General features: G+C 34.9%; 2 protein-coding genes across 2 annotated transcripts in view; one reads left to right on the top strand and one right to left on the bottom strand.

The window, feature by feature from the left end:
- LOC132391177 (short transient receptor potential channel 4-like) overlaps window positions 1-999 on the top strand; it is a 93204-nt gene extending 92205 nt beyond the window's left edge. Inside the window, exon 12 of the mRNA XM_059964044.1 lies at window positions 18-999. Within this exon, the coding sequence (XP_059820027.1) occupies window positions 18-773 (756 nt within the window). The 3' untranslated portion in view covers window positions 774-999. The remainder of the gene's footprint in view (window positions 1-17) is intronic.
- The window catches only part of LOC132391180 (uncharacterized), a 1045680-nt gene that overhangs the window by 489309 nt on the left and 537724 nt on the right, over window positions 1-18647 (bottom strand). The gene's annotated exons all lie outside the window — the stretch shown is intronic.

The following is an 18647-nucleotide window of genomic DNA, read 5'->3' on the forward strand; positions in this document are numbered from 1 at the left end:
TTTCATTGTGATTAAAGGAACTGAAACAGGATATTTCCAGCTTCCGCTATGAAGTTCTGGGTCTTCTAAAGGGGAACAAGCTCTCTGGTGTACAGGCCTCCAGCGTTAGCACAGCATCCAGAATATCAGATCTCAATGAAGTATTTAAGAATGAAGATCGAACAACTGAGCACACGACTGTTTCAAAAAAGTTAACACATGCAAGTGAACAGAAGAACAAACTAAGCTTTTATGACTTGACATCTTTAGTTTGTTCAAAACCAATGTCTAAAGTATCGGATTCTCCAGCACCTTGTAATACCTTAAGCAATGGATCAACTCCAAAAGCAACTGACATATCCAAGGAAAAGCAAAACAGTAAAAGTATTGTTAAAGAATCTTTCAAAAATTTAGGATTTTTTCGAAGACGAACAAAACCATGCAATGCAGATCAGAACTCTAATAAGATTTTCACAGTTTCTGAGGAAGTTACACAAGAAGTAAACCTACTGAAAAACAGAGGAAACTCCAACAAAGGTGGTGGAAGAGACTTGGAGCAAACTTTGGTCAGTAACAGTGACTCAGACAAGAAAGATTTAGATACAAGTAATATATGGAAATCAGAAATAGGAGAAAAGGTTAATGTATTTTCACAAAGACAATCAACAGATGGCACTACAAGTGCTAATTCATTAGAAACAACGGAGGATACTCTGGCAAATGAATCAGGGAATGAAGACCGCGTGAACCAATGGACTGTGACACAGGGTGATTACGTGACAACTAGATTATAACAGTATTTATTTTTCAGATTGCTTTTAAAAATATGAATAAAATAATTATATTAAGAAGATATGACAAACTCTCACATTAGCAGTGTTTGTTTCTATAATTTGTTCATTTTTCTTCCTAGTGCTAAATATGTAGAATTTTGAAATGACCCAATTTGGAATGAGCCTCTGTAACCGAGAAAAGATCTGATTAACAATCCCTCATATTCATAAGCAAAAAAAAAATCAGAACAGCACTTTATTTTCTGAGAAATAATGCAGCCATTGAAAGTGGAAGAACTCGTGTTACCTCTGACATCTGTAGCATTATCCTGTTCAGTCTACTTTCTGTGGCAAAGCTTAATATACAGATGAGTTATAAATTTTTGTCAATTAACTTTGAAGTTATGAATATACATCATTTGCAACAGTGTAAATGAAGACTATATCAGAAACAATATTTTTACAGAAGTCATTTTCTGAATATGTTTTGGCCAAGATACCATATCAGGAGTACATAGGAATTTGCTATGTGTGTTTTGTTAAGATTATTATGATCTAAGTATTTTAAATGGGATTTATGTTATAGTAAAGCACAATCATTTACTTCAGAACTTCACAACAGTACCACACCTGTAAAAGGAGAAATAAGAACAGAGGCTGTTTCAGATGTTTATTGATTTTTATGTTTATAAACGAGCTCTTAATGTCCCTTCTAAAATATCTTCCTCTCATATGAATAATATTCTTCTTGATTCCAGAATGGGAATTAGATTTTTAAATCCTTTTTTCATTATCTGTACCTCAGTCTCCTTGTATATGCAAACTAAGTTTTTGCAGTTATCTGATAGTTCAAGGTGCTGATGATATTCTTAAAAAGAGCTTCTATAAAAAGGAGACTAATGAGGCAAATGTGGGACAAATATATGGGATTAAACAGATACTGCATTTATGAAGAATAATATTAAAAAACAGATATACCAGAGAACTAAGCATCATGTGCAAATAAGGAACTAAAATAAATCATTATTACTTAAAATGTAATACTGAGAAACATTAATGAACAAGAAAACTGATGAGTCTCAAGAATCTGATTACCTGAATCCCAGAGTTTTGCAAGGCGGGGTTTGATAAGTTCTGTAATAGTTCCTACAAATTTAAGGTAACAAATATGACCCCACTATTTAGGAGAGGAGGGATTTAAAAACAAAATTAACAATCTGTTAGCATGACATCAGTTGTTGGTAAAGTCTTGGATTCAATGAAGGATATCATATCAAGTAAGAAAATAGTATGTTTGAGCAGAAACACCATGGGATTTTCAAAAGAAAGCCATATTTCGCTAATCATTCGGAGTTCTTTGTCTTTGTATCTAGTAAAGTAGATGAGATGGAACCAGTGGATTAGAAATATTTGGGCTGTCAAAAGACTTGCAGTCAGGTCCCATATAGGAGATTGCTGAATAAGGTTAGAGCTCATACAGTTGGAGGTAATATTACCAGTATGGATTGTGGTTTGGTTAATATAGAGAAAGCAAATTGTAAAAATAAATTAGTCTTTCTCAGGTTGAGATACCATGACTAGTGGGGTGCCACAGAAACTGGTGCTTGGGCCTGACTATTCACAGCAAATATCATAATGTCAGAGGGGACTGAATGTATTACTCCTAAGTTTTCATGAGACCAAGTAGGATTGTGTGTAGTGATGAAGATGCAACATGGCTTAAACAGGACATAGACACGGTGAGTGAAAGGGCAACAGCATGGCAGGTAGTCTACAATATGCAAAGTGTATCCATTTTGATAGAAAAAGCAGAAATAGTGAGTATATTTTAATGATGATAGGTTTAGTGATGTTGATTTTCAAAGGCACCTGGTGCATTGGGTAATTAGGAAGGAAAATGATATATTAGCCTTAATTATAAGGGCACTGAATACTGAGTAAAGATATCATACTACAATTAAGTAGGGCCTTGATAAAACAACATCTGGAGTAATTGTGTACTGTTTTAGTCTTATTTAAAAATGCATAGATTGCAGTGATGATGGTTTGACATATGAAGAGACACTGAACACAAAAAATTCTGCAGATGCTGGAAATCCAGAGTAACACATACAAATGCTGGAAGAACTCAGCAGGTCAGGCAGCATCAATGGAATTGAATGAACAGTGAATGTTTCTACCTGAGACCTTCATCAGGACTAGAAAGGAACAGGCATCCCCCTTTCCTTTCCAGTCCTAATGAAGGCTCTTGGCCTGAATGTTGACTGCTTAATCATTTCTTTAGATGCTGTCTGACCTCCTGAGTTCCTCCAGCATTTTTGTGTGTTGAAATGATTAAGTAAGTTAGGTCTCTATGCTTTAGAATTTAGATTTGATACAGAGAGGATGTTTTTTCTAGCTAAGGGGTTTTGAAATCACAAAATAAGGGCTACATTTTCAGGATTGAAATTTCTACACTCAAAGCATGATGGATCTTTGGAATTTTCTACCCTGGAATAGTGTGAAGTCTTTGTTGCTGATTGCATTTGAAACTGAAATTGATAGATGTCTGGATATTACACGAGTTGAATATGTGTTGAAGTAGATCAGCTGCAATTTTAGTTCATTGTGGATAGGCTCAAAAGGGTTGAATGAAGTACACATATGTAGTTCCCATGATATAGCTCAGTGATGTATTACTGATGCATTGAACCCTGTGGTGGCTCCTGTAGGTTCAATTTTCACTGCATTTAACTTCAGGGCGAAGCAACATAATGCAGAGCCAAAAAGACCACAGGCATCACCAAAAGCATTAAAGTGGATTTCAAGTGATATTTATCAATGAAGTGTTCTCTCAGCCAACCTTAGTGTGAGATTAATAGAGCTTACAGATCTACACCAAGCCAGAATGTCTGTGTAAAAAAAGAGGCAGATCTGTAACGGTACAAACTTGGCTGATTGCAGCCAAAGATGCAAAAGGATACTGCTGTGAAATCCTGTGGCATTTGTGGGGTGGATGCTTCAGGTGTATTGCTATTAGTATCATCTATTACTTTAAAATATTCTTGTGAATGGAGCAATTAATGCCACAGTCAGACAGCATTTTTTGCTATCCTATTGCAATTCTGTCTGAAATATTGGAGTAAACAAAAAATATAAACCTGTGTGACTATTTTCTGATTCAAAGCTAAAGGAAGATGCTTTTCTGTATTCTTTGTTGAAAATCCTGGAATTATATGCAGTATTTTGGTTTTGCATTAACTGCAATCTCACTTAGTAGAAAGTAGACTTACAGCAATATCAGGAAGTATAACCACAGCCTAGATAGTTTGATTGGTTGAAACTATGCCAATAAATTTAACACCTTAATAAAGCATTTATTTCCTCAGCTACCCTTTCATTTTCATCAATTGATACCTTCATTCAGCTTTCCCAATCAGCAAAATAACTTGGACCACAATCAAAGTTGATTCCCAATTGTTAATAAGAAGATTCACTTTACCCCACAGGTAGGCCTTTTTTTGTGTCTTACTTTGAAATTGAAATGAAAGTTCTGCCGTTGTGAAGAACTTCATTTTGAAAATTAACCAAGAATCATGAGAATCCAGACATAGAAAAGGATATCCAAAATGGAATGCAGCTCAAAGTTGGGTATCTCAGTTTGAGTCCAGTACAGTTATTCTGCAGTGTTGAACTATCTAATGTTTATTCTGTAGGAAATAGCGTCAATGACTATTTAAAAGTTCATGTGTTGTAAAGTAGAAATACAATTTAATTAATTATCCATGCTTTTTGATATTGATGTATACAATAATTTTACAAAATGCATCTGCTTTAGTGTATTGTTTAAACTGATCCAAAGACTGTAGAAACTGAACATTTGAATAGTGGTCAAGAAACCAGAAAACTCAATTATCTCAAAGTATTTCATCAACTGTCACAAATCTATCATATCAAGGACTGTCACCTGGAATTTCTGTAGAAGTTTTCCCTAAATGTCTAAACTTTTCTAAATGTCTAAAGGATAACATTGCAAAAAATCCACCAAATATAAATATTGTCCATTGGTAAAGTAGTTGGCAGGTTCCAAGTTCATAAACTTAGTTCCCACTGATTTTTATTTAAAATGATTGTTTTGGTTAATATATATATAGGTGTGTTAGTTCTCATAAACCACTAAGGTTAAAATATGAGTTATATTCCAGAACAGAGAGGCTTTCTATGTTATCAATTTATATTATACCTAAAATATAATACTGGTATTTCAGCTTATTTGTAAGTGTACAAATTCCTTGTCTTAATCACAATTTAGAAAAAAAATTGTCAAAGTACAAAGACCTGTAATTTAAAGAGAAATCTGAGCTTTAAAATAAATATTGCACTACTGCTGAACAGGAGCACATTTTCTATTAAGTTTGAATATTATAATTTATTGTCCTATATTGATACACCCTATTATAACTAACAGTGACAATCTTAGAACTTTTTGACTTCATACTTTACATTTAAATCTGAATAATTAAAGAATGCTGGAATGTACTTGCCTAGTGATAAAATAGTATTTGCAGCAATATCTTGAGACTGTAGTTTCATTATTGGGTATATAACGAACAGATGCACTTACCTTCAATATCTCAGTCACCTAGATGCTAACCACTTAAAAATAAATGGTTTAACACATGTAGAAGATTTTCTGTGTTAAGAGTTCATCTACAAGTATCCTATGGTTTATTTGCTTTAATTATTACACTTTATTTATTTTTTTGGATATTAAAAAATCACTTTACTTTTTTACTTCTTATTAAAGACAATAAAACACATGTTAGTCATGAGAAAAAAATCATATACATCTTTAATGCTTGATTATTAAGTTATATCAGATGTAGACTTAAAGGCATGCCTTCCTGAAATTTAAATGTATTCAACACTCAGAAATCTTGCAAATACTGTAAATGATAATGGCTGTTTACCCTTTGGAACTGGTCACAAAATTCTGCATTCTTTCTTTAATCAAAGTTATCAAGTGCCTTAAATCTACGCTCTGTTGTAAATCTTGTTGTGAGATTCTAATTTCAAATTTACTGTAAACAATGAAGTTTTTTTAAATGTAATTTGTAATGATCATGTTGGCTAGTTATTGATTACAGAGTTTAGATTTGCATCCCCATGTTGCTAATGCTGTTTGCTACCATTTAAACATTGTTTGTGATTATTCAGTTATCAGATCAATGATATACAAGACTTTCTTTTAGATGTTATCCAAATCAAGACTTTTATCCATTCAGAAGATTTTAATAAATTCAGGCATGCTGTGAACATTTTGTATATCATAAAAGAAAAACATGGATTTATATAGCGCTCCCTTAAAAATATCCTCTGTGCTTCATTTATAATAAATTATTTTGAAGTGCAGAGACTCTTGTTATGTGAACAAATGTATATAGCTTGAAAACAATATTGTGTTAAACAAGTAATATAAAAAATCAAATTTAACGTGTTTTCTATCTTGCCATTTAATACAGGCTTGGAAACGTTCTTTGTCTTGAATCAAAGAAAAAGTTTTCAAATTTATTAATGTTCAATGCAAATGCATAACACCAAAGTAGTTATGAATCCTGACTTTTCCCTTTGCTTCATGTTCTTCGTTACATTTTATTATCCAAAGTTCCACAGAAAAATCTGAATCATGGCATTAGGAATATAAGACTGTGTAGCATGAAGAGGACTTGTCCAATAACTCCTTTGAATTTTTTATGGCATTCAATAAGATCATGGCTGAACCAGTCTGAATATTACTATTTCTCACTCTCTTTTCCTACCTCTTGGCCCAAATCATTGACTACCCATTCATTACCATAGATGCTGCCTGACCTGCTGAGTTCCTCCAGAATTTTGTGTGTGTTGCTTTTACTTCATCATTTTTCAGGCTCCATCTTTTCTTTCTTTCTAAACCTTTTTATTATTATTAATAATATGGACAGAATACAAATGATATATTAATAAAGAAATTACAAACATACAAATTCCATTACAGATGAAAAAAGACAAACAATAGTTACAGTATAAGTAAGTTTACCAAGACATAAACCATACAGTATATGTATGAACAAGGTAAGTCTAAATATTTCATAATATATGATATAAAAAAAACAGAAAAAAGAAAGAAAAAAATATATATAATGCAAAATTAGCTAATCTACTAATCTAATAACTAATAAAGAAGAAAAAAGCAAAAAAAAGAAGAAAAAAAGAAATATTGGAAAAAGAAAGAAAAAAAAGGGGCTGTTTATAATATCTCACAAGAATAAATATTCATCAATGCCGTCACTTCCAGTCCTCTCAACATACATAAGCTAAAAGCTGGGAAATCAAATGAACTTGGAACAGGGTCATATTACATCATATGAAAATGTTGAATAAATGGTCTCCATAAGTTTTCAAATTTAATAGAAGTATCAAAAACACCACTTATAATTTTTTCTAAATTTAAACATAACATAGTTTGAGAGAACCAATTAAATACAGTGGGAGGCTCCATCTTTAATGTATTCAATAACTCCGCCTCTACAGCTCACTGGGAAAGAGGATTCCAAAGATCCATTAACTTCTGTGAGAAGAAGTTTGTTCTCATTTCTTCCTAAGTAAGCAGACCATTAGTTAACCTGATTTAGGGAAACACTCTATAAGCATCCACTATGTCAGTCCACCTCAGAATCTTGAATAATTCAATAAGAGCACCTCTCAAATACCAATGATTTTTGGCCTATCCTGCTTAACCTCTTCAAATGCCAACTTCCTAAGAAACAGTGAACTTTCTCCACACTGTTCCCAACACAAGTTTATCCTTCCTTAAATTTGAAGACCAAAAGTAGAATTTCAGGTGTGGTGTCATCAGAATGTGGTAAAGTTTGTTACAAATTTACCATCCTAATCCATACTCCAGACCAAGGCCAAGATTTCATTAGCCTTCCTAATTACTACTTACTTAATAGTTAAATATGCTTCAGGCACTAAGAATCCAAAACCTATTTGTATTCAATCTTTTGTGGTTTCAATGCATTTAAATAATACTCTTCATTCTTCCTTCCACATTGAATATACACAGATCTTCCCACATTATGTTATGCCAATTTGTGAACCATGAGAATTGGTCAACACATAATATTTTGTTTTCAAATTATTAGACTTAAAGGGCATCAAGCATATGAGCTTCATTTAGGAAGGTGGCACTCAGATAGGCATAATCTTACTAAATAGTGAAGTTACCATAAAGAGCTGAAAGATCAACTGGTGCTATTTTTATTTATGGTCAAACTTCATAAATTCAGCGGTTCGTTAGCTTATAAATTATGATGGTGTAGTAATCTAGGATCCTAAATATTTGTTAAAATATTACTACGGAACCTGCTGTTAATAATGGTGATGACAAAACAATGCAATTCCAAAAGCGCTTCTTGTTCCTTTGGGAGAAAGCAAATTAGCTTCTTTGACCTACAATTGACATAAGTCCCAGAAAAATAGCAGTTAATTGGTCATTTCAGAGGACATTTAAGTGACTCTTTCATACCAACGTGCCACAATAAGAAGACTTGCACAAAGTATTAGAGGAACTCAGCACATCAAGCAGCATAGCTGGAGAGGAATAAACAGTTGATGCTTCAGTGTTGGCCTGAGATGTTGACTCAGAATCAAAATCAGGTTTAATATCAGTGGCGTGTGTTGTAAAATATTTTTTTTTGTGGCAGCCGTATATTGCAATACATAATTTTAAAAACTAAATTACAATATATAAATTTAATAGTAGTGCAAAAAGAGAAGAAAAAATAGGTAGTGTTCATGGATTCGTTGGAAAGGAATAGACTGTTTGCTCCTCTCTGTAGATGGTGTCTGACATGCTGTTCCTCCAGCATTTTGTGTGTTACTCAAGATTTCCAGCATTTTCAGAATCACTTCTGTTTATAAATGGCTTGCTTTAGAATTTGATAAAACAAACATTCAACCAACCTTTCAACTCTATAAGATTCTCTTTGATAACTCATCTCATTCATTAGTGACCTCAAAATCTAAAATCTAAGTTTAGCATCTGAGTTTTTTTTCCAGCTTATGAATCAGTATTCCTCCATGTTGAACATCATTTGGAAGAAACAAAAGGAAGCAAGAACATACACTTGAATGAAGCACTTTGATGTCTTATCACCAAATATAGTTCAGTACACCAATATGAACTAAAATGAGTCATGAAGGCAGCATAATTAGAACATTGTTGGTAAGAGACACCACATTAGGAAATATCTTCACAATTTTGATAATATCAAGATACCTAACTCAGCAGGTGCTATGAAATAATCATTGATAAAATCATGGAGTGAGGGTGATTTAAGCCCTCCTGAAATATGACAAACCTATTCTTAAAAGCACCCAGATATTGGCTATGATAGGTCATACAATTTTTGATGGTGCAAACCACTTTTGCAGAAGAATTACTTCCAAAAAGAACATACTTTTAAAAAATTAGTTAAAAGTAACCTATGAGTCACTATAGGGCCTAGTCTTGAGAATTAGAACCCTTTCCATCAACTGTCCATCAGGTAACCAAACCTACTAGCACAAGTTGGCCCTCTCCACAGCTTGATTGTAAACCAGACCCTTGTCCTCCATTGATTACACATGTGCCAATCCCCACCTCCACAAGCTATTGATTACAACTAATGTCCAAATTCCAATACCCACAGGGTTGTTATATAATCCCATAGCTGCTATCACTAATTCCCAACCGTTCCCCCCATTCCTCATGCCCCAATTCACACTGAGGGGTGAAGCAAAGTCAGTTCATCATACAGTGTTCAAAATAAAAGTATTCGTTGGGCAAAGGTTTGGGGCTTCGTGCACTATATAATTTTACAATGGCAGACCATGAAAAGTTTTGATCATCTGCTGCATACTACCAATCTGAAAAGACGCTGCGGTTACATTTTTAAGATGACAAATTCAATCCACCCAATTATTCTTCATCAGTCTGGACTCAAACATAAGTAACTGAGATCACTGACATTACTGTCAAATGATGATGATCAATAATCTGCTTAATAACTCTCAATTGTGTCTACTAGGGCACTCAACTTTATATGGTCCAAACTTAAGTTAAAGTAAAATTCCAGTGGTGGAGGAGAGACTAACTGTTATGGAGATCAAGGCTCTGTTTCATTGAGTATCTCTTCAAAACTCCTAAATAGAATAGATACTAATGGGAAAGGATGAAAACTCTCCAATGTCTAGGTTGTATCTCCATGGAAGAAAATGATTACAGTTGTTAGACACCAAACACCTCAAATCCACAATATCACTTCATTTATTCTTTTTGGCAATGCCCTAAGCTCAGTAATCTTAAAGTTCAATAAGCTATGATAATGCTCTTGTTCAGCTGTATCTATATGATTTGAATGATAATTAAACTTGATTTGATAAAGACAGAAATGTTCACTAACGATGGAATTATTAGTGCTGTATTGTTCCATTCACAATTTTTCAGATAACAAAACAATTTCTGTGTGCTTTCAGCAAGATTTTCACATCATTCACATGATACAGTTATGATGCATCATTGTAACAAGCTGAATACTCCCAATAATCAGACATTCAATTGTTCTAAAATCTGGATGGTCCAGCAATTGGTTTATTCATTAATTCAGAAAATGAGCCAAGGGCCCAAAGTGGAAGCCAGGTGTGTCGCCAGAGCCAAAGGGGCCAGAGTGCAGTTGCAGCCAGGATCCGGACTGAGCCAGGCAGAATGAAATTTGGGGTCCAGAAGGCCAGAGGTCAGGAAACTGGGTAGGTTTGTATGAAAGCCAGGTTCCAGAGTACTTATGCATATGTTGCTCCCTTTAGGCTCACCAGTTTATAATACTAATATGTAATATATTAAAAAATGAAACTGGTTTATTATCATTTTCGTCACATACACCAAGGTATAGTGAAAAACATGTCTTGCATAATGTCATAGCAGATTGATTCATTAAAGTGCATTTAAGTAGGCCTTTGTAAAACAATAACAGAATGTAGAATAAGGTGGTACAATACAGAGAAAGACAATAAGGTGTTACGTTACTATGAGGTACATTATGAGGTCAAGGACATACCTTATTGTACAAAGGAACCGTTCAATAGTCATATAACAGTCTGCGAGCCTTGAGGTATGCACTTTGTATCTTCTGCCTGACATGATGGGGTGGAAGGTGAAGGACAAAGACCAGGGAAGGTAAGATTTTTTATTAGGCTAGCTACTTTACCAAGCCAGCGAGAAGTTGTTCACAACTCTCAGCGGTTATTTGTGATCATGGACAAGGCGACTGCCATACTAATTTGTGATGCATCCATTTAGGATGGTTTCTATGGTTCATCAATAAAAACTAGTGAGGGTCAAAGAGGACCTGCCAAATTTCTTTGGCCTCCTGCGGAAGTAGAGGCACTGGCATCAATGTAGTTGGACCAGGACAAGCTATTGGTGATATTCCCTCCTAGGAATTTGTAACTCTCAACCCTCTCAACCTCAGCATCATTGGTGTAAACAGGAGCACGTGTACCACCCTCCATCCCAAGGTCAATGACCAGCTTTTTTACTTTTCCTGACATGGGGGAAACGTTGTTGTCATGATACCATGAAATCTGGCTCTCTTATCACCCTTGTGTACTCCGGATCATCATTATTTGAGGTGTGTGGTATCATCTGTAAACTTATAGATGGAGTTAAAGCAGAATCTGGCTATGTAATCATGAGTGTTTAGGGCAAGATTGATGAACCTATATGAGAGTGTGTGCCCTAATTGGTGGTAATCTAAAAAATTTTCTTGAGTGCCATGGTAATTTTGAGCAGAGATTTATCATTGATTAATGAAAAAGCAACAATAATTACGGACTTTGTTCACAAGATAAGAGTCTTGTTGCTTATGTTCATTGTTTCATTATTAATAGAAGTATAATAATGGCAGATTGAAATAAATTAAGCATTTTAGAAAACCTGTTAAAATTATTAATATTAATCTTTTAAAAAGCCAATTGGAAAATAACATTTCTAAATAGTACTGATATTGTACTTCATATATAAGATAAAAATGTGAATGTGAATTGATAAGCTTTGGAGCATGTTCATAAAAGGTCAAGGAAAGGAAAATAAACACACTTTACTCTCAATGAAACTTTGTTGCTGCACTAATGATGACAAGTATTTTACATCCAGTTGTATTTTGTTGGTTTGAGAATTATGCACATAGCACTAGTTTAATCAATAAGTCTTCTCCTTTACCTAAACTTAACAAAGTTCATCACTGAAAACAATGACTCAAATAAATATGTTGATGAAAATACTGTTAGGATTTCCATTACAAGTGTTTTCAGACAATTAAAAGTTTCTGAAAAGGAATTCCAGAGTTTCTGAACCTCAATGTCTAGATTTTTATGCTTTGACCCAGACACAATTTGATCTCTCTCAATATTTTCTAGTTCAGATCTTAAGTCAATAAGTTTTTGCCTCCAAATTGAGCTGCTTTGTAAATAAATCAATTGTAATTCAAAATTATCCAAATCAATCCACTACAATAATTCCTGTTTTAATTTGTCTAATGTTACACTACACACAAAATTCGCTTCATGAATTTTGCAGTTTCTTCAAATGACCTGAACTTAGCAAATCTAACAGAAAATTGTTCAGTATTTGAACCAGTGATATTCAAATAGTGCATTAGAAGGCTCTTAATGGTGATCTTTTCAGGAATTTCAAAATCTGCCTTGTGCTTATTCTTAGGATTGGGAAATGTTTTTAAGTGCAATTTTGGGTATTAGATTTAAATGCTTACAGTTTGTTTCCAAAGCTTTTGTTATATTATAAAACATAATATCAAGTATTTTGCCAGATCCCTGCGATTTGGTGTTCAAATCATTTAAACGTAAGCAGACATCTGGGAAAAACATCAATCTACAAATCCACACAACGTCATATAATTCTTGACAAGAACCTTTTTCATTCATCAAAACAGATGAATTTTATCCATTCAATAAATCTTTTAAGGATAGAACCTCTACTAAGCCAGTTTTACATAGGTACACTGAATACACCTCAATCATTAAGTATTGAAGTAGTATTTTTTTCAAAGCAAATCCAGAAATAAAATTACTTACCTTAGTTACAATTTTCATCATTTCCTCATTACAGCCAGCTTTTGCACACAAATCCTCTTCATGCACTATACAATGAAAGCCTGTCAATGAATATCCAACATATTTATCAAACAGATTGACAAAACTTGCCCCTTTACCAATCATGCTAGGTACACTGTCAGTTGTCATGGAAACTTTTACAAGATTAACTTGTCGACGAGACAATTCTTTTACTATTGCCTTTCACATTTCAACCCGTGATGTATTCAGGTAACATTACCAAGTTAAACAGTTCTTCACATATTTCACCACCCCTACAAAACTGAGCAATGATGACTAGCCTAGCTGATGAAATAACATCAGTGTTCTCGTTAAGACAAAAGGGAAGAAATTTAAATGAACTAAAATCTTTTGTTAGTTCTTCTGCTACGTTCCTATAATTAAAATTCTATCTTTTATTGTGTTTCTGCTCACTCTCAACGTGCTGCATGTTTTTCCTTTTCTAGAAAACCACCAAAAATGAAAAGTGTACACCATAGCCATGATTCTTTAATGTACAAACATTTGTATTTCCCATCACTGAGTGGCTTTCCATTTTGAGCAATAATCTTGGAAGCGTAAAAACTAGTAGCAACTTAGTTGGAACTGCCTGAAATAAATGTTATCAAAATATTAATAAACATGAGAAAGTCTGCAAATGCTGAAAATGCAAAGCAACACACAAAATGCTGGAGGAACTCGGGGTCAGGCAGCGTCTGTGGATTCCACTTTATTAGGTACCTACTGTAAGAAAGTGATCAGTGAGTGTATGTTTGCCGTCTTCTGCTCCTGTAGCATATCCACTTCAAAATTCAACGTGTTGTGCATTCAGAGATGCTTTTCTGCACACCACTGTTAGAATGTATGGTTATCTGAGTTACTATCACCTTCCTGTCATCTTGAACCAATCTGGCTTTTCTCTGCCCTTTCTCGCTAACAAGGCATTTTTGCCCATAGAACTGCCACTTCTTGTGTCTTTAGTTTTTTTGCACCATTCTCTGTAAACGCTAGAGACTGCTGTGCATGAAAATCCCAGGAGATTAGCAGTTTCTGAGATAAGCTAGCCACCCCATCTGGCACCAACAATCATTCCATGGTCAAAGTCACTTAGATTCACATTCTGATGTTTAGTCTAAACAACTGCACCTCTTGATCATGTTTGCATGCTTTTATGCAGTGATTTTATAGATTGCTGCCATATGATTGACTGATTAGATATTTGCATTAACGACCAGTGTACAGGTGTATCTAATGAATTGGCCACTGAGTGTATGTTACAGATATTTCTGTCAGCTAATCTGCGGAGGATCATAGGACACAGCTAGGGAAACCATCCAGGGAATTCCCTTCTATGTATTTACTCTGTGTCTGCATGTTAGTGGGAGTAACTCCCAACAATCTAGAAAATCAGCTGGTCCAATATTATTAAAGTCCCAAGGAGACTTTTTTAGAGTCTCTAAGATTTACTGTATATAAGTAAGCAAAAATCCCAAGTCAAATGTGCAATAGATGCAAACATGCACTGGATGGCAGTAAAGAAGCATTGCACTGGAAAGTAAACACCATGACATATTTTAACAAATACAAATTTAACAAGAAATACAGTTTATTGAGTTCTGTTACAAGGATTATGGCAGCAATACTGAGATATAAGATCATGTTAAGGGCTTAGATCTTTCCTATGTTTAGTATACTCAATGAATGAGAAATATCAAGGTGGCATTCCTCTGTTTAGTCTTTTATCAAGGTGATAGTCAGAAAAATGTTTAAAAGAGAAAAGCCTAGACTGGCATACATTTAAGCTAATAACTCAAAAATAAGCATGTGCTGTCATGAAATTCTATGAAGGAACAATCATTTATAATAATGCATTGTTTTTTCCTGAATAATACAGTTAGAGCCTTTAAGTTTCCTAACCAAGATGTGAAAAAAATTATCTGCATAACCAGCAAGTAGGCAGGGTATAGTTGCTAATCACTGCAATTCTTTCCACAAGTCATTTGAAAGTACTGCTAAGTAAATAATAAATATTAATTTACTTAAAGTACTGTTAAGTAAAGCTATGATTAGGATCATTTTATGCAGAAAATCATTTGAAATGAAACCCTATCTGTGAAAGATCAGTTGAAGTACCTAATTACTAAATGAATGCACAGAGACGTGAGATGTTGATGAGATGACTAATCACTAGAAATGTAGACAACATCTCATACAAGGACATAGTAAAAACCTTGAAGGAACATTTGAGTTTGCCATCATCATAGATTTTTTAAAAATATAAGCTTGGTAAAAGATCATTTTCAGTATTTTTGTATGAATTTACTTGATGATTGACAAATGAGAGAGCTCAAGTGCAATTTAACATTCAAGACATCATATGGAAGGAAAAGAGGTGTGAGGCCATTTCATTCAGTACAGAACTGCAAGGTGCAAGTCATAAACAGGACCACAGAAATAGTAATGGTAATGTGGATTTCTTCACACTACCATTATCATTTCTGTAAACTTGTCTATGACTTGCACTTCGGAATCTGTGTGCAGAAGGTAAAAAGGATGCAAGACCACAATGCAAAAGGAGAAAGGCTTTGTCATGGATATTTTGGGAGCAATCTAATTTTAAAATACCCATTCAAGAGGGCCATATGATGTCACTGGGCAAATAAAAGAAGTGTGTACATAAGTCCCTGAAGAAAGTGACTTGACTTGCATTAAAGATAATAGTTCCCATGTGAGGAGTAATGGTATGGAATTATATGCAGGATAAAATCAGATAGTGAGGAATGTCAAACATCTATAGCATATCTAAGGAGAAGGATGAAGGCAAATATTTAAGGCTTGCTAATTGATTAGGAAAGGAACTATCAATACAGCTCCTTAGAAGTTTGCAAAGATTCAGCATGGCATCTAAAACTTTGACAAGTTTTTATAGATGTGTGATGTAGAATATATTGACTGGTTGCATCATGGCCTGATTTGGAAACACCAATGCCCTTGAACCTCAACTATCAGGCTATTGAACCAAAGGGGAAAATTTCACTCAACTTTACTCACCCTTTCACTGAACCTATGGACTCATTTTCAAGGACTCATCATCTCATGTTCTTAATATTTATGCTTATTTATTTATTTGTTTGTTTGTTCATTCACATTTGCTCAGTTAGTTCTCTTTTTTTGCATTGGCTTGTTGGGTGCAGTTTTTCATTGATTTTATTGTGTTTCTTGGATATACTGTGTATGGCCCCAAGGAAGTGAATCTCAGGGTTTTATATGGTCACATGTATCGACTGATAATTCTTTTACTTTGAACTTTAAATCACTTTAAGATCTAGCATACATCTCTCATGGGTGACAATATATCTGTGAGATATTTCAACCACTTTGTGTTGGGCACACATACAGAAAGGTTATTTTAAATCATAGGTGGAGGTTGGGTTGCCAGTGGAGACTGATTGGCCAAGTTATTGATGATAGCTTATGAGCCATAGGTTTGGTCTCGTGAGATTAGGCATAGATTATAATGAGTCATTGAAATTAAGGGATTGCATTTTTTGAAGAAATTATAGCTTTGGAACAATTCATGTTTCATAATGCTCTAGCCCACTGAAATGAACTGGAGTTCAATTCAGACACTGAATCGTATCTGAAGGATGGTTATATTTGAATGTCCAAGGTTACATATTATATTGGAGGAGTAGGAAAGTAGGCAGAGGGGGGTAGTGTGGCTCTATTGGTAAAGAATGGCATCAAATCAGTAGAAAGATGTGATATAGGATCGGAACATGTTGAATCCGTGCTGGTTGAGTTAAGAAACTGCAAGGGTAAAAGGATGTTGATGGCAGTTATATACAGGCCTCCCAACAGAGGCTGGGAGGTGGAGCACAGATTACAACAAGAAATAGAAAAGGCGTGTCAAAAGGGCAATGTTATGATAGTCATAGGAGATTTTAACATGCAGGTCGATTGGGAAAATCAGGTTGGTAATGGATCTCAAGAGAGTGAGTTTGTTGAATGCCTAAGAGATGGCTTTTTCGAGCAGTTTGTTGTTGGGGATCAGCTATGCAGGATTGGGTGTTATGTAATGAACTTGAGGCAATTAGGGAGCTTAAGGTAAAAGAACCCTTAGGAACCAGTGATCACAACATGACTGAGTTCAACTTGAAATTTAATAGGGAGAAGGTAAAGTTTGATTTAGCAGTATTTCAGTAGAGTAAGTGAAACTATAGTGGTGTGAGAGGAGTTGGCCAAAGTAAATTGGAAGGTGCTGCTGGCTGGGATGTCAGCAGATCAGCAATGGTGCGCATTTCTGGGGAAAAATGAGGAAGGTGCAGGATATATGTAATCCAAGAATGAAGAAAAACTCAAATGGTAAAATGGTACAACCATGACTGACAAGGGAAGTCAAAGCAAAAGAAAGGGCATACAACAAAGTAAAAATTAGTGGGAAGACAGAGGATTGGGAAGTTTTGAAAAAACCTACAGAGAGCAACTAAAAAAATGATTAGAAGGGAAAAGATGAAATATGAAAGCAAGCTGGCAAATTATTTCAAAGTAGATGGCAAAAGTTCTTTCAAGTATGTTAAAAATAAAAGAGAAATGAAAGTGGATATAGGACCACTAGAAAATGAGGCAGGAGAAATAATAATGGGGTCAAGAAGTTGGCTGATGAACTAAATGAGTATTTTGCATCAGTCTTCGCTGTGGAAGACACAAGCAGTATGCCTGATGTTGCAGTGTATGAAGGAAGAAAAGTGTGTGCAATTAATATTACAAGAGAGAAGTACTCAAAAAGCTGAAAGATCCTAATGGTACATAAGTCACCCAGACCAGATGAACTGCACCCAAGGGTTCTGAAAGAGGTAGTGTTAGAGATTGTGGTGGCATTAGAAATGATCTTTCAAAAATCATTGGACTCTGGCATGGTGCCAGAGGATTGGAAAACTGAAAGTGTCACTCCACTCTTTCAGAAAGGAGGAAGGCAGCAGAAAGGAAATTATAGACCAGTTAGCCTGACCTCAGTGGTTGGGAAGATGTTAGAGTCAATTGTTAAGGATGGGGTGATGGAGTACTTGGTGACATAGGACAAGATAGTACAAAGTCAGCATGGTTTCCTTCATGGCAAATCCTGCCTGATGAACCTGGTGGAATTCTTTGAGGAGATTACAAGTATGGTGGATAAAGGGGATGTAGTGGATGTTGTATATTTGGACTTTCAGAAGGCCTCTGACAAGGTGCCACACATGAGGTTGCTTACCAAATTAAGAGCTCACGGGAAAGTTACTAACATGTTTAGAGCATTGGCTGATTGGTAGGAGGCAGTGAGTGGGAATAAAAGGATCCTTGTCTGATTGGCTGCCAGTGACTAGTGGTATTCTGCAGGGGTCGGTGTTGGGACACTTCTTTTTATGCTGTACATAAATGATTTAGATGATGGAATAGGTGGCTTTGTTGCCAAGTTTGCAGATGATATGAAAATTGGTGGAGGGGCAGGTAGTGTTGAGGAAACAGATAGGATGCAGTAGGACAGACAGATTAGGAGAATAGGCAAGAAGGTGGCAAATGAAATACAATGTTGGAAAATGTACAGACTATTTTCTATATAGGGAGAAAATCCAGAAATCTGAGACGCAGATGGACTTGAGAGTCATTGTGCAGAACACCCTGGTTGAGTCGGTGGTGAGGAAGGCAAATGCCCTGTTAGCATTTATTTCAAGAGGTCTAGAATATAAG

Source organism: Hypanus sabinus, chromosome 3 (assembly GCF_030144855.1).
Source record: "Hypanus sabinus isolate sHypSab1 chromosome 3, sHypSab1.hap1, whole genome shotgun sequence".
Classification (NCBI taxonomy): Eukaryota; Metazoa; Chordata; class Chondrichthyes; order Myliobatiformes; family Dasyatidae; genus Hypanus; species Hypanus sabinus.